Source organism: Ursus americanus, chromosome 8 (assembly GCF_024610735.1).
Source record: "Ursus americanus isolate L20-20 chromosome 8, mUrsAme1.1.p, whole genome shotgun sequence".
In the NCBI taxonomy this organism is placed as follows: domain Eukaryota; kingdom Metazoa; phylum Chordata; class Mammalia; order Carnivora; family Ursidae; genus Ursus; species Ursus americanus.
Genome location: NC_142134.1, coordinates 64,512,520 through 64,529,408, shown reverse-complemented (window position 1 = coordinate 64,529,408; position 16,889 = coordinate 64,512,520). Strand labels below are relative to the sequence as shown.

The 16,889-nt window shown below is 52.1% G+C and overlaps 2 protein-coding genes across 3 annotated transcripts in view; one reads left to right on the top strand and one right to left on the bottom strand.

Annotated features, from left to right (window-relative positions):
• Window positions 1-1,195: 1,195 nt before the first annotated feature.
• Window positions 1,196-6,257, top strand: SOD3 (superoxide dismutase 3). Its single transcript, XM_045771446.2, has 2 exons — window positions 1,196-1,408; window positions 4,862-6,257. Exon 2 carries the CDS (start codon window positions 4,878-4,880, stop codon window positions 5,616-5,618), a length of 741 nt encoding a protein of 246 aa, XP_045627402.1. The 5' UTR covers window positions 1,196-1,408; window positions 4,862-4,877; the 3' UTR covers window positions 5,619-6,257.
• Window positions 6,258-9,445: 3,188 nt separating this feature from the next.
• CCDC149 (coiled-coil domain containing 149) overlaps window positions 9,446-16,889 on the bottom strand; it is a 101,986-nt gene continuing 94,542 nt past the window's right edge. For both annotated transcript variants that reach the window (XM_045771338.2, XM_045771337.2), the window contains one exon: window positions 9,446-14,722. In XM_045771338.2, coding sequence (XP_045627294.1) covers window positions 14,301-14,722 — 422 coding nt within the window. In that variant the 3' untranslated portion in view covers window positions 9,446-14,300. The remainder of the gene's footprint in view (window positions 14,723-16,889) is intronic.

Sequence of the window (16,889 nt, the reverse complement as noted above, 5' to 3'; positions counted from 1 at the left end):
TGTCAATGCATCTCGTTGGCTCTGAATGAATTATCCTGGAACCCATGCAATGTTTTGATTAGTCACACTCCCACGTCTGGAGCGAGGGATGGAGTCAATGTCTTCTGCATGGAATGAGCCCTGGTTTCCAAGCAGAAAACTGAGGTGCTGTTGCCAAAGGAAGCAGGAATAGATGTTCCCAAAGCTGACTGCACACCAGAATGACCAACTTTAAAAAAACAACAACAGTTCTAGGAAGCTGCCATTTGATTCACTCAGCCTGGGGTGGAGCCTAGAAGTCTAGAGTTTGAACAAACTTTCCTGCTGCCAAGACTAGTGTTTGGGTCTCTAGGGGCCCCTCCATCCCTCCCCAGCTGCACTCCCTACTCCACACTGGATGGACCTGTTGACATCACCGTTCCCTCCCAGAGTCTGAAGCCCCAGACCACAGGGGCTCATGCAACTTTGGGTACCCAGCCTGGAGGGAGCACCCATAACCCATTTGCTGAAGGAAGGCGGGAAGGCAGACAGGCAGACAGACAAGCCGTCTTCTTCCGTGTGGGCTTTTCTGGGAGAGAAAATCTTCTATTTCGGGAAGGGGCTGCCATGATGGAGAAAAGACCATGGCAGCAAAGGCAGGCAGGCCGCCAGGAGTGGAAAAGGCTCACGGTCCCCTGGGCCACACACTCTTAGAAGACTCCTCCATAACTTGAATAATAAAGCGACCGCAACAGTGATGGCGATGGCGTGTGAGCGTGACTGTGTGCCGGCCGCGGGGTTAGCATTAGATCCCCATTTTACAGATGATGAAGGGGATACCCCCAGGGGAGCTGGTCCAGGAGCACAGTTAGGAAGTGACACAGCTGGGCCTGGGCAGCCTGGCCCACGTGACCACTACCCACCTGCCCCGCACCTCTCAAAGGGCTGGCACCCCAACTCGGGGAGAAAACACCACGCATATTTGCAAGGGGCCCATTTCCTTCTTAGAAGCATCCAGCAAAAATAAGTCAACAGCGGAGGAAATCAGGGGAGAGCAAGAAAGAGACCATTGTCCCCCTGTCCAAAAAGGCTGTTTTCTGCCGACTTCTCATTCCCCGGCTGCAGGCTGAAGGTCACTGGCTATGCCTGCACAAACCAGTGAAGTCACAAGAAGGAAAACTTGGCCGGGGTACCCGGGCTGGGGAGGGCGGAGGTGGAGACAGAGGAGGGTGGAGTCAGAGAAGGAGGTGGCCTGGCCATTCCTCTCCCGGAGACAGGGCTTCCTGAGCCTCCCGCAGTCAGCCCAGTGGCCTGCCTCCCTGGCTGGGACCCCTCCCGCCGGCTGGCTTCCACAAACGGCCCAGCCTAAGGAGTCAGCCTGCATTCCTGCGAACGCTGGGTGCTGCTCCCCGCTTCTCAGAAGGAAAGCTCTCTTGGAAGAGCTGGAAAGGTGGGTGCCAAGTTGAAGTGCATTTGCTTCTTCTCAGAGGGTGCTTTTTACACGTTTGGAACTGGGGCGGGGCGTCTGACCTCTGCTTGGAAAAGTGCTGGGTCATCTTTTTGCGAGGGATCCATTGAAGGACAGAACCTGGCTGCTCTGAAGGGGTTGACTTGGGGGGGGGAGGGGTGAGGGGGACATTTCACCTTTGAAGGCCTGTCCCAGTGGACTTCAGGGTTAAAAAAGAGAAATCTGGAGGGAGGAAGGCCGCCTCTCTGGATGCTGCAAGCCTTGGGTGCCGGGACCTACGAGGGCAGAGCCACCTGCTTTAGGGGAGCCTCAGGCTCCCATCCAGGGCTCCTTCTAGCAACGAGCCAAGGAGCTGGAACATCGGGAAGGTGTCAGAAGGGCCACTGTCTTCCCAGATCCAGACCCAGGAAGGAGGCACAGGCTTCGTGGCTTCCTTCGTCCTCTTCCTCCGATAACCTGTCTTCCCTTCCAGACCAGGCAGAAAGCCCCCCAAACCACAACCACGTGGCCATTCACAGCGCAATCTCAGGGGGTCGGTGTGCATGTGTGAGATGGGTGAGCTTGATGCCGACTGGCCTCAGGAGGCAGAAGTCAAGGTTTAGAGCCACGGAGTCAGGGCTCACCTGGGGTTGAGGAAGAATTTTTTTCTCTTAAGAGAGAAGAATCTCCTTAGAGCGTTCTCGAAAAAGAAAGATTGATTGACACACACGAACAATCTGTTTTTGCTCTGTTTTTAAGGAAGAGCTTTCTAACTGGCAGAGCCCTCCCGAGGGGCAGGACTGCTGGCAGGGGCGGGGGAGGCGATGATGATGATGGAGAGCTCGAGGCTGAGGCCTGGGGTGGTCCCTGACACCCGCACCTGCTCCCTGGGGCTCCGGTGTGGAACCCCACACCAGGCTATGTCTTAGGTGGTGGTACCCTTGACATCACTTTCTGGGCTTCTTCTACCTTCCTGCCACTCCTTCTTGGAGCCTCTCCTGGGTACCTCCTCTTCCCATGGCTTCAGCTGGTCATCCTGAAACTTCTATCAGAATTTCCCTCTGGTCTGTAAGAGCTGCCAGACACTGGGAACTTTCTACCTACCAGGATCTGTGCTGTATGCCTTCCATGTGACAGCTGTTCGGTGCCCTTGGACCACACGCTTTTACACCTGGCCCTCAGCTGCTTATCAAGTATGTAACCTGGGGCAAGACTCTTGCTTCTCCGTGCCTCAGTTTCCTGCTCTTTGGAAGGCGGAATAACAGTAACACCTACCCCACAGGGTTCAGGTGAGGCTTCTATGACTCGACAGAGACCAAGTGCTTCTAACAGCGCCTATAGGCGTGTACGATAAATGTTAGCCCTTCAAATGTCTCTCTGAAGCGTCACGGCAAGCCTCGTGCATCTTATCCCTATTGGCCGATGAAAAGAAATGAGGCTCCGAAAAGAGGTGGAGCCCAACTAGTTTTCAGTCCAGCAGTTTCTCTGCTACTCCGCACGAACGGTGAGCTCCAGAATCCATTCTTTTCATTGCCATACTAGATTGCCTTCTCGTCATGGTTCCAGAAGGGATAAATACTCCACCCTGCAGTTAGCTTTTCAAATGGCACCTGCCTTTGAAAGCACAGCTGACCTGCCAACCAGTTCTGTGGAGAAAGCACTGGTCCGTGAGGACAGACTTAAAACTAGGAAGACGGCCTGCCGTATAATATCTCACTGAATCTTCACCGTGATCCTTGGTGACGTGACCTTCTTTTGCGGGTGGCTGAGGCAGAGTCAGTCACTTCCCCAAAATATCGCGATTAGCATACGTTGGGATTGGGGTCTGAATCTGTGTCTGACTCTAAAACCATGGCGGACTCCCAGAGTCTTTGATGGAGCTTTAAAAAAATAAGAATTCATGCCCACTGAATCACAGTCTCTTGGGCGAGGCTTGGGCATGTGCAGTCAACAGTGAAAACCTCTTGCAAAGACACCGCCTCTCCTAGGTGCCAGACCCATGTTTCCAAACAGCTACCAACACCCGACCTGGGCACTGACCAGCCTCTCACCCCCAGCGGGCTCAGGCTGAACTCACTCTGTCTCCCGACTTCTCAGGGCCTCCTACCACCATGCATCTGCCCGCCTCCCCTGCTGGGAACTCAGGCATCACAGCTGCTCTCGCTCCTTCTCCGGCCCGGCTGTAAGCGCTCTTCAAGATGTCTCCCCAATCCATGCCCCTCTATCTTTGCTGCCTCCATCTTGGTGAAGTCCTTCATCAGTTCTGGTTTGGGCTGAGGCAACCAGGCAACTCATCACCCTCTGGCTCTCCCCACTTTTCCTTCTCCGTGTTTCCATCTCTTGCTGGGCTATTCCCACTCCCTCTCCCCTGTTCCCTCCATCCCCAAAGACCAGCCCATATCCTTTCTCTGGCCAGGTCAATGAACTAAAGACTATCTCATCGTCCTCTGCTTTAAAATTTCCACCGGCTCTAGACCCCCCACCCCCACCCCCCAGCCCAATATCCACACTCCTGAGCACAGCAAACCCAGGCCCTCAGCCCCTGGCTCTAAGTCCTCTCCTCCCTGGCTGCAAAGGCCATGTTCCAGCCACACAAAGTTTCCCCCCATTCCTTAAACAAACCATGCCCTTTCACAGGCTGTGAACATGTCACTTGTGCTTCCTGCCTGAAATGGGCTTCCAACCTGACTCAGCTCAAAAACTGCTTGCCTTATGAGACCAACTTCAACTGTCATCTCCTCTCGGAAGCCTTCCTGGAGATCCCCCTGGGGGTGGGTACTCCTTCCTCTGTCCTTCCCCAGCACAAGACTCCTCCATCTTCAAACCCAGGATGGCGTTAGAATGATCTGATGACATGTCTGTCCCTTGGTGAATTCCTCATTCAACAATCACATATTAAATGTCGCCTACAGCCAGGTGCGGGCCCAGGTGCTGGGGATGATGAGTAAAACTGAGTTTCTGTCTTCAAGTCTATTGTGCTTGGCAGACAAGAGGGGATAGGGCACTTCAGAGAGAGGGCACCGCTTGTGCAAAGCCCAAGAAGGCAGGGACAGCAAGTCTTAGTATGTCTGTAAGGGAGGATGCTTGGCCAGGGTGGCAGGGCATGCGGTGGGGTGGTCAGGGGGCGGAGGAGGTCTGGAAGGGCCATCCTTACACACCCTGAGACGTTCCCCCGATTGTCCCAGGCCTCCCTCCACGTGATGGAGCCAGGACTGGAGAGGACCATGATCACACTGGTGGCTCAAAAAGATCCCCATGAGTTGCCCGAGACTGTGCCAAATCCATCTTTACGCCCTCAGCACCTAACCCAAGTCCTGGAGCACAGCAGGCCGGGAGACGCAGGGGCGGAGGCAGGAATGCCCACTGGGCCAGGAAGCCCCGGGGGCCGGGGGTCCCGAGACCCCCCGGTGCCAGGGACTAAGGCTTGCTCTGCCCCACCCCTGGGGGTGCCCGCAGGTGCCCGACTCCGGCCATGCTGGCCCCGGCGCTGCTGTGTGTCTACGTGCTGCTGGTGGCCCCCGCCTCACGCGCCGGGCCCGACCCCAATCCGGAGGAGCCCGGCTCCAGCACGGAGGCGCAGATCCGCGACATGCACGCGAAAGTGACGGCCATCTGGCAGGAGCTGACGCAGCGGCGGGCGGCGGCCGACGGGCCGGACGCCGCGCTCCACGCCGCCTGCCAGGTGCAGCCGTCGGCTACGCTGGACGCCGCGCAGCCCCGGGTCAGCGGCCTCGTGCTCTTCCGGCAGCTGGCGCCCGGCGCCCGGCTCGAGGCCTTCTTCGACCTGGAGGGCTTCCCGGCCGAGGCCAACAGCTCCAGCCGCGCCATCCACGTGCACCAGTTCGGGGACCTGAGCCAGGGCTGCGAGTCCACCGGCGCGCACTACAACCCGCTGGCCGTGCCGCACCCGCAGCACCCGGGCGACTTCGGCAACTTCGCCGTGCGCGACGGCCGCCTCTTCAAGTACCGCGGCGCCCTCGCCGCCTCGCTCGCCGGCCCGCACTCCATCGTGGGCCGCGCCGTGGTGGTGCACGCGGGCGAGGACGACCTGGGCCGCGGCGGCAACCCGGCCAGCGTGGAGAACGGCAACGCGGGCCGCCGGCTGGCCTGCTGCGTGGTGGGCGTGTGCGGGCCGCTGCCCTGGGCGCGCCTGGCGCAGGAGCAGGCCGAGCGCAGGAAGCGGCGGCGGGAGAGCGAGTGCAAGGCCGCCTGAGCGCGCCCCTCCACCCGCCGGGGTCACGGGGGACCCTCCCCCCGCCCCACTGCGGGGCCCCGAGGCCCTTCCCAGAGACCTGCCCCCTGCCTGCGTCCAGTCTCTCCCGCTGCTCCCGGAGACACCCACCGCCCGGGGTCCCAGGGCTGCCGTGGCTGAGGTCGCCCCGAAAATCCCCTCCACCCCGAGGCCTCCAGCCACGTATGCTGGGACAGCCCTCTGTCTCCAGAAGGCAGCGCCCGCCCTCTGAGACACTCATCCTGAGCTCTGAGGACCCCTGGAGGTATTGAAATACCCCATCTACCCTCCCAGACCCCCCCCCCCTTCCCTTTCCACCCTGACACCCCTCCCTTCATTCCAGGAGCCCTGAAATCCCTCTTTGCCCTAAGGACTCACCCTCCCACTCCTTAGATTCCTTCTAGGAGCTCCCAGACCCCTCCTGAGGTTACCCAGCCCCCACGCCCGCCCCGCCGCCGGCCGCTCACGCACGATGCCAGCACACGTAGCCTGCAGTTAGGCGCCCCTGCCCAATGTCCTCAGCTGTCGCTCGCCCACTGCCACCCCGCAGAGAGCTGCTCCTTTTGGGGGCTGTTTGGCAGTCTTTGTGTTGCACATTAAAACTCAGCAATTTCAGACTTGCGCTGGGGCCTTGGTTACTTATTTTGTTTGTCTGAGGCTGTGCTCCCAGGCTCAGCTCCTCTTTGGAAATAGCAAAGATATTTCCCAAATCCCTGCAGGATTTCTCGTTATCCTCCTCTCTCCAAGTCGCTAACCACGGTGTTCAGTCTCTGGTTGTCATGTTCTTCTGTTTATCCCCAAGATGGAGGGCACCAGGATCACTCAGGAAAGTGAGGAAAAAAAAAAAAAAAAAAAAAGACGGCTTCCTGGGCTGGAATCCAAAGGGAAAGATGGACATCTATTTGCAACAAGCTTCCTGGTGCTTCCCAAGATGGAACCACAGGCCTGGCACATGGCTCATGCCACCTCACTGAGCCTTGTGTCTCCTGGCACGTGCCTCTAAGTGCAGCCTGAGGTCCATCTCCCAGATGGTGGAGAGAGGGCCTGTGAAGCAGTCGAGTGTGTAGTTTACAGGGAGGTTGCCATTGCTATCTGAAGTTGCTGGCCTTCTCCATGACCCGGACAAGGACATTGTTCTTCTTAACTTCTTGACACAAAGGCAGTTGGAACCATGGAGCCCAATGACAGGCTGATTTTGATTAAGATTTGAAGGTTCAGCCTCTCTTTTTGAAAATTATAATCTAGACACAGACTAGATCAGACAATGTATCCGCCTTCATTTATTTTATTTTATTTTATTTTATTTTATTTTGAGAGCATGTACGTGCGAGTAGGGGGAGGGGCAGAGGGAGAAGGAGAAAGAGAATCCCAAGCAGACTCCCCGCTGAGCATGGAGCCTGACGTGGGGCTCGATCCCAGATCCCTGAGATCATGACCTGAGCCAAAATCAAGAGTCAGTCTCGTAACTGACTGAGCCACCCAGCAGCCCCTATCCACGTTCATTGATTGAATACAAGCACTCATAATAACTTTTCAAGCTCCTGGGGTAGACCCACTCTGTAGCTGTAGCTTTTCCTCCCTGTTACTCAGAGGCAGCTTCCATTTCTCCCAGACTCTCAAAGGCTGTGAGTCAAATGGAACCTTAGCCAGAAACCCATCCCCAGTGGTTATTTTTTGCTCCTTACTAGGACTAACTTGTTATTTAAAAATCTTTCCTTGAACCCAAGTGACAACCAGAGAGAAAGGTTTTTGCCTGGTGACTTTGCTCCACCAGCTGGTCCTCACTGGTTTGAAGCATGAACTTGAACTGTGCAGATCAGCACTGATAGCGAGCTAGCAAATGGAGGCTTTAAATATCCTGATCTCAACAGATGTGTGTGCCTATCCCCACAATTAAAAGTTGTGAAAACGAGGCAGGAATCACTAGGACATACAGTGGAGGCATAAACACCCCATGGATGGATGCCCAACACCCCATCTTCGACTCTGTTTCCCCTATTATAGGTTAATTCAGGATCGGCGAGGGAGATTTGGACTTATTTTAGAAGGAGACCGGTACTTGTCATCACTAACCTTCTGTCATAGTCCATTTGGGCTATCACAAAACATCACAGACCGAGTGGCCTATAAACAACAGAAATTTGTTTCTCACAGCAGTAAAGACTGGAAGTCCAAGATCACAGGAACAGCATGGTCGGGTGAGAGCTCTCTTTGGGCTTCACAACCATTGACGTTCACTGTGTCCTCACATGGAGGAAGGGATTAGAGATCTCTCTGGATCCTCTTCTATAAGGCTCCCCCCGTCACGACTTTGGGACCTCCCCAACGTGTCACCTCCTGTTACCACCACCTTTGGGGGATAGGATTTCAATGTATGAATTTTTGGGGGACACAAACATTCAGATCATAGTACCTTCTGTTCTTAGTTTCACTCTTCACTACCCTTGGCCCCCCAAGACTAAAGAGATACCCTAGCAGACCCATTCCATTTCCTTTCTGTCCATTAAGGGGAATTGGATTGATAAAATATTCTGTGGGGCTCCAGAGACAAGAAGCAAAGACAGGAAGTAATAGAAGGGTAAATTACAGTTCACTGTAAAGGCAAAGGACTACATCTTGCAGAGCGGTTGACAGCTCAGGCTCAAGTAGAAAGGCCTGTTTGGAACCCCCGCTCTGCCACAGTTAGAAGCTGTGTGACCTGAGTAAGTCACTTCGCCTCTCTGGGCCTGGGTTTTCCCATCTGTAAAATAAGATCATTTTGTTGTTGTGAGGATTACATCAAGTGTTATTTGTGACAGCTGTATAGCATAGCGTGAAGACCTAAGTATCTAGTGAGTGTCTAATTAATAACAATGGCTAAGGTCAGAAAAAGAGCTACCTACGAATGGATTGGACTACCTTGTAAGGTAACGAGGCTCCTGCAACTAGAAGGATTCAAGTAAAAGAAAGGTTGCTTCCACTTAGGTTTGTAAGAAAGTTTCTGCCTCTGTGAAGAGGCTGGCTGGGATGCACTTTGACCCCAGCTCTTGGGGGTGGCGGTGGTGGGGCGGGGCGGGGGTGGAGTTCTGAGACGAAGGAAGATGGTGAGCGGTCCAGGCAAGCATCTGGCTTTGGGCACAGAACCTGATGTGTGCCACCAAACCCGCCCACTGGACCCCGCTTGGCCCCTGGAGGCTATTTTTACTCCTCTCATCTTACAGATCTGTTTTGTTAATCTCCTTATATTCGCTGTTTTGACTTCCCAGCCAGCTTGCTAATCAGTTTGCCTGTTTGACTCACAGGGTTTGCATTTGTCACTGAGACTTAAACACACACTTGTTTTGATTTCTTTTTGTAAAATTAGAAGCGTTTGATGTAATGACTCTACCTAGACACAGCTGGTAAAGTCAGAATAATGCTCAAGTTTGCACAGTTTAAACACAATGTAGACAATAATTAGAAATGCTATCTTTAGACGTTTAGGATAAGCTTTTTCTCAGAATTGCAGTGAATTTTTTCCGAGTGGGGCTTTTCAGTGAGTATATATACAGAAATACTAAAAACGTAAGAAAATAGAGCAAATCAGTGAGTGCTTTGGTCAACTTGAAAGACTGCAGGAAATAAACCAACTGATTTTAGATCTGGCATTTTTGACTGAATGCATAAAATCTTTACATTCTCCATAATTTTCACGACTGCCGTATGATCTAATAATTTTTAGGTGACAGATTGTAACTGGTAAGTTGTTACAATATGCTAGAAGCCTATATCGTTGGCTTGCAGCGAGGGTGGAGAGGGAAAATGGTGCAAATAATAAAGATAATCATCTATATCAGGAAAATTACCCCATGTTTATTTCAGGTAACAAAAAAAAAAAAGATACAGTTCCATTACATGATGACCGTAGACATCAATAACACAGGGTCTGCAAATGAATAGAAGTTACTTCTTTCTTTAAATTAAACTCTAAGAGAGCAGCTGGTTTGCTTTTTTTTTTTTTTAAACCAATTGTTTTAAATTTAATAGGCTATCACTGGCCTCGGCTAAGATCCAAAATATATTCCTGGGCTCACATAGATTCCAGAAAGTCGAACTTGTCCGTATTGCACAAACTTTATCTATTAAAAAAAAGTCCCACTCAGTCAAGAGGTGATGTGAAATGTAAGGCAACACATCTGTGTCTATCATTTTAAATTCCCTTCATGCTGTATCAACTTGTTTTGTTTTGTTTTTGTGAGCAATCATAATATCAAGAGACAGGTCCTTCTTTTTTTTTTTCTGCTTCTCATTTCTAATTAGATTCACTACTGAGCTCTCTATTGCATCTCTGATTTTCAAATTTTTCTCTGTTCAGAAAGACATCTGGAAAAAAAAAAGGAGTATATTAAAGCAGCGAGTTAAGGGGAATCTTGGATTCTCGACATCCTAACTGAGCCGTGTCATGGTACCCTCAATATTTATTAAAGAGATTTTTCCAAATGGAAGTTTTCAGAATGAAAGCAAAGGGCAGATGGAGAAGATACTCAAAGAGAGGAGCTTTTTTTTTTTTTTTTTTTTAAGATTTTATTTACTTATTTGATAGAACGAGCAGGGGCAGAGGGAATGGGAGCAGCAGACCCCGCTGAGCAGGGAGACCAACATGGGACTTGATGCCAGGCCCCAGGACCCTGAGATCATGACCTGAGCCCAAGGCAGATGCTTAACCGACTGAGCCACCCAGGTGCCCCAAGAGAGGACTTCTTGAAGGAGAAGTAGGATACCAAGCGGTCCAAAGGGCTGCAGCAAAGCAGTGAAGCCAGAAGAGGCCCTGTTTTTTGGAGGAGCAGAAAACCAAAAGGGGCGAAGTCATGCTGTAATTTTTAAGAAACAAGGAAGGTAACCCCAATGAGCAGGTAGCCAGTCTTTGAAATTCCTTAAAGAAGAGATTGAACTTTTTATGTCACATGGTGAGTCGGGGTGTAAATGCCCTGGTGGGACTAACACATGCAAAGACTCACCCCAGCACGTGAATGACTGATGCCAGAACCCCTTTTTGGAATTTCCCGTTGTGATGGTGGTGCGTGCTGGGGATTGAGGGCACAAGAGGCACAACGACAGGAAAATGCATTTAGTTTAAGATTGCCAAGTGGAAGGCGGCTCCAGCCAGGATTAAGCTGAATGCCGCCAGGAGCCTCCTAGCTAGAGTGGCTTCTGGAATAGCTGTGTGAGGTGAAGAAGACGGAGGGAGGGGAGAGGAAGGTGGGCAGAGGAGACTTGGAAAGAGGCGTTAGGGATGAGAAATGCCTGGTTTAAAAAGCCAATCCATTTCCAGGAGCCTTAATTAAAAGAGCGACACCCGCTCATATGTAAAAATCTACACCTAAAGGCTCTCAGGTACAGAGCGGTCACAAGAAATGCAGTGTGTGCAAACAAGCTTTCATTAAGAGACCTGTCGTCTCTGTTTCATTTACGCAGACTGCTCATTGTGCTGGCAACCGAGCTGGAAAAATAATGGAAGGACAGACACACTCGAAGAAGCAAACAAAGGTGGGAACGTCCCAGCTACAAAACAGAACAGATGATCAAGCAGCCCTGCGAGAGCGGAGACGCGACGGCATTCTTCTTAACAAACTGCCACCGCCCCGCCCCCACCCAGGGGTAACTCAATACTCAAAACTTACGAGTAACACAATATTCTGGCTTTTTAAGGGAAGAAAATGAAACAAAATCAGATGTGGGGTTCAGAGACAGTGCTGCTGGTGGCCTATTTAAATCTATTCTGAACTTCCCTATACTGCTCGATTTTGTTTTGCTGTTCTCCCTTTTAGAGTCTGCCTGTCCAGGGACAGGCCCTCCGCAGCTCACATGGTGATCCTGATGAGCCTAAACCCTTCTCAGCAATTCCATCTCCCTTGCCAGGGGTTGGTTTAGACGTAGGCATGCGATAATTCTGACCAGTGAAATGTGACAAGAGCTAGGTTTCTTACTCTTATGCACATGCACACACACACACACACACACACACACACGCATGCACACACATGGGGGGAGACTTCCTTCCTGCCTTGGACACAAATGTGAAAACAAGTGACCGATGCTGGAGCTGTGGCAGCCATCTTGGCAGCTTGAGGGAGTAGCTGACACGGAGGCAGGCAGAGCAGAAAGATGGAAACCCAGATCCTTGATGACTTCTTGAATAAACCAGCCCTGGAATACCCTACTTATGAAGTTCTTGTTATGCAATATAATTCATTTTCCTATCGTTTAAGTTTCTCAAAGTGTGAAATGTAGCTGAGAGTGATCAGACTGATGCAAGGCTAGCCGGTGGAGCAGGGGAAAGAATGTTGTGCACTTTCACGATGACTCTCAAAAAGACAAAAGACAGCCGTAAGTAATTGCCGAAACTCCCTTTAACGTCTGCAGAACAGAGGAACCACGTTGGGCTGGAACGGCAGGGGTGGGACAGTGTCACGTGTGTGTATGGGGCATTGTCAAGGTTACTCATGTGACAGATCAACTCATTGGCTCCAATTCCATCTTACAACACAGAACCCTCCGAGGCGACTGCAGGCATGGTTTGGGTTACCACTCCCTCTGACCTCCCCACCCTGCACGCTCTCTGGGACTCACAGTAGTTTCCCTGCCCCTGATGGAATATGGTCGCGTTTATTATAAGCGCTGCATTCCAGAAGGTGATGGAATGGGCCCTAAAGATGTGCACCTGGCCGACTGTGTGTCATAACCAGAGCTTCCGTGGGGAGAGGTTTTTCTTTTTAGTATTATTGGATTAAATCCGGCGGGGATTTCCTTTGGTGGCCCTGGCGTGCTATGCAGTAGCGCTGAACACGTGCAGACAGTTAAGGCCTCGTGCCGCAGGGACATGAGTTCTGTGGCTGCTGGCCTGTGCCAGCTCCACGGCAGCTGCAGGAGCCACGTCCCCCGGGGAGGAAGTCGAGGGGGCGGGTCTGGGGAGCAGGGAGAGGCTGAAGCACAGAGGGCTGGATGGGGCATTGGGGCCTGACGTGCAAGGGGCAGATGGTGTGTTCAGATCCCAGCTCCTAGGTCTGGGAGCAACAGAGCACTGATACGGGCACGTCCCCTCTTCCACTATTGGGGTGACCTCTGGTGAGCGGGGAAAAAGCAGCTGGAGGCCCACCCAGGCCCCAAACTGGACCTTCCTGCTACACCTCACTCTCCTTCAGGGTGAGCTAGCGCAAAATCGGACCGAGCTCCTTCTCGGCTCCCAGAGTAACGGCAGAGAGAAAATGAGGCAGGGGAGCGTCAGGGCGGGCTGGCCGGCCCCGTGCAGGCTTCACACCTGGGATCACACGCCTGCTCTAGGCATCTGGTGTTTCAGACGAATTTTCAACTTTCCCACATAGGGAGCCTCTCTTTTTCCTGCAGCAGAGCCTCTCCAAGGAGCGATTCTGGTTCTCAGGAGTGTTTTGAGCTTTGGGATCTGGTATCAGGGCTTTCTGGACTAATGAACTGAGTTTCGCTCAAAGAAAAGTCTATTGTTTGATGACCCTTCAATTTTCTGCAGCTCCAGAGGCCACCCAGAAGAGCTAATTTTATCCCTAAGGAAAGAACCAGGAGCGTTGATATCCCCTCCTTTCCCACCCTTGGTACTTGGTTCCACAGTTCCCTGAAACAGGCTGTAATGAAGTTATTTTGTTTTCCTCTCTCTTTCCACTACCAGGCCCCGCGCTCTGTGTCTCATCTCTTAAGATCCCAGTACCTGGCGGCACAGGGGAGGCAGCTTTAACACCCTGCAGGAAGAGCGAGGGGTTCAAGGTTTCACGTGGCACAGGAAACTGTATCGGCCCTTAGAGTTTCCTGCCCCAACTGCTTATCTTGTCCCAAACCCCCATGGCCATAAACATGCAGCATGGGTTGAACGCACAGTGACCCAGCATTCCCAGGCTCTGGCTCTTATCTCGGAAACGAAAAATCACACTACCACTGGAGTCCCCTTCCTCCCTTCTTCTCCCTCCCATCACTCCAGGTCAATTAATCCTTCAGAATTACAGGCTGGAAAACTTGGCTCTAGCCGTCGGCAAACGGGTCTCCACAGGGGCTGTGGATTTCAAACTGGAAACCCAACCTTCTAAGCCCACTTAAGCCCCTCTCCACCTGCCAGTCGGTGGCATGACAGACAGTGCCGCGGGCAGGGTGCCAAGAACACCCACGCTGGGAGGTCCTCCCGGGCCCTGACATGATGAAGCACAGCCCTGGGCCCTCTGGACCCATTATGCTCCATTACACCTTTCTCTCCAGCCGCCTCACCATTACAAAGACGGGGACCTGATTAAAAACCCCATCGGTTTCAAGCTCTTCCCATAATTTTGATCGACAACATTAAACGCTAATAGGAAAACATTTTCTCTCTAATAAAACAAATGCTGACAGAAAGACGGATGCCGAAAACCAGCCATATGGTGGACACGATTCTTGCCCGGCCATGTTCACAGCAGCGCGTCCCCGGCAGAAAGAGATGACACCGAGAAGCTGAGGACCCGCATTTAATCAATCAGACTGTGCGGACGCCATCAGGATATTCACAGTTTGCCACAGGACCTGTGTCTCTTCTCACGTGCAGGCTTGGAAGTGTGTTAGGAGAAAGCAGCTTCCGAGAGAGGCTCTGATGCTTCATTCTTTACCGTCCTCTGCGCCTTAGACGTGTCACCACACGGATCCCTTTCCCCTTCAGGTTTTCACGGCGCTCCTCGTGCCGCCACCCTCTGGGGTCTCCTTGCCATCCTCCGGGGTGGAGGCTTCGGTTGCCGCCTGGCTGAACTCCAAGGAGCCCGGGCAAGATTTCGGGGCCTCCCCCTTGGAGGCCTGGCCCGGCAGGGCTGTCCCCATGTCATTCCTCCAAGCCTCCCCGGGACTCGCTCTTCTGACCCCTTCTGGTTCTGCCTCTGTCAGTTTCATGATTTCCTCTCCAAGCCTGTTTATTCCTTCTTCCTCGGACACTGCCTGGGGTGACGAAGGATGAAAGGGGTTGCGCTGGCTCCCGTGGCTCTGATTTGCTGGGGAGCGGACGGCGGGCCTTCCAGCGTCCTCCCGTGCTGTCAACGCTTCGGTGGCGGCCAGCCTTTCATCCCGTTCTGGCTTCTGGACCTCCCCTGAAACAGACCCAGGACAGCATCAGACCCCCGGCGGGAAGTCAGCCCTCACGTCCTCTCTCCTCCCAACCTCAGGCCCCCGTCACAGGGGCTCAGAGACGATGCTGCCAAAGGCGATCACGGGCCCCACGTTAACAAAGAAAGCAGGTAGCCTGGTGACGGCAGCGTCATTCACGGAGGGAAAGGGAGTGCGTGGCCATGGTCATCACCCATCCCTTCCGGGCGCCTAGTTATCTCCTGCTTCCAGCTCTAACCATGCTTCCTCGTGCCCGGTAAGCATCTAAACTGAGGGCAAGGGTTCTGTAGATTCGGCAGCTCAGGAAAGGCTTGGGATCTTTAGTCATGAAAAGAGGGGCTGGCGGCCTTCCACGTGGGTAAGAGAAGAACAGCGTGGGAGGGATTTAGGGTCCCCCATTCCTCCCCATTCATTCTCCAATAGCACCCCATTCTTCGATGCAGACTGCTAATGTTTCCTCAGTTTCAATAAAATGTTATATGCAGAAGAAGTGTTAAGCTCCCCACCCCTCTGAACTAAATTGTTCTGCCCAGCTCGAGTGGAGGGGGATGGGAGAGAATGGGGTCCTGAGAACTGGCGTCTAGCCCCATTTTCCTACTTACTCATTGCTTTGTGATCAGAAGAACCTGTCTGGCCTCCTTTCCTCAGACACAAAACGAGGGGCAGGACTCTCTGATGTCCCTTCCAGACCTAAGCACCGGTGGCTCTGCAGGACGGACACATGCTCGGGGAGCCGCCTCTCAGCACCCGGTCATGTGCATTCGACACTAGACTCTGAGGTTCCCAGAAGTCCAGATTTTCTTGGTCCTCAGGCCAAACGGTGGTGACATGCATGGAAGAGCCTCACGGGGCTGATTTCAGGGGCGAGGGGTCTGGGGAACACTTCCAGGTACCCCCAATGGGACCAGGGTAGAGTCCCATATGATCGGGCTGGCGCCAGATACATGCAATGGCTTCAGGCTGACAGCTGGGACTTGGGGAAGCTGAGGGAGAACTCAGGATGGTTGAAAGAACTTGACCTGTTCTGACCATGCATTTTCCTGCTGGATTTTTCGCCGGAGCCTAGCTGCTTCCAGGATAAATATTAATTCCTTTCACTTAGGTCTCTGACAGGGTCCTACCGGATCTGCTCCTGCTTCAGCCCACAGCCTCATTTCCTCTGGTTCTCTCATGTTTGTGTGTCCTTCTGTCCATTCTATGCTATCTTTCAGTCTCCGTAGCCACCTGTGGTTTCTCCCTCTCTAAAGTGAGTCATACCAGCTAATGTTTTTAGGTGCTTTTCTGTGCTGGGCTCGGTGCTCAGCATTTTACACGTTTATCTTATTCTAGAATGTAAGCGGGGGCCTCACCTGACTTTTCCACAGTGCTTGGCACATTCTAAGGATTCAAGAATGTTTATAAAAAGGCTTTGCTTTCTTTTTTCCTTTTGATGGGAGTATAACATACATAAAAGTGCGTTGATCGTTATGTCTACGACTCACTGAATTTCTACAGCATGGACACACCCATGGAACCAGCAGCCAGGACAAGAAGCAAAATATCCAACCCTCTAAACACACTTCCCAGTCTACTCCCCTAGGCCCCTTCCTAGTCACTTTTCTACCAAGAGTGACCTCTATGCTACTTCAGACACCAAAGATGAGATTTGCCTGGTCTTTGGAGTTTGTTTACCAGAATCATACTGTATATGCTGGTTTGTGTTGCATTATTTTGTGTTTATGAGATCGATCCATGTTACTGTCTGTGGAGTTGGTTCATTTGACGGTACCCCAGTATTCAACAAATAGTCAAGTATGGAATGAAAACAGGCAATTCACAAAGAAATACAAATGGACGGCAAGCATGGGAAACGATGACATCACTCTAACCAAAGATTTCTAAATTGCAAAGAGATGCAATTTTTCACCCACCAGACTGGCAAAAATGAAAAGGTTTGATAAAGCTCAGTGTTCCTGAGGATGTGGGGAAATAGGTACAATCATACATTAGTGAAGAGAATAAAAATGAGCAAAACTCTTTGACAGGGCATTTAGGCAATATCTATCCCAATCCTAAATACATTTACCCTTTGACTCAGTATTTTCATGATTAGGAACCTAAGGATATTATCCCAAATATTTCAAGGTATATGTACCTGGAGGCTCACTATGA

Coding starts and splice junctions, on each gene's coding strand:
- SOD3 (XM_045771446.2), top strand. CDS start 4,878: ATGCTGGCCCCGGCGCTGCTGTGTGTCTACGTGCTGCTGGTGGCCCCC.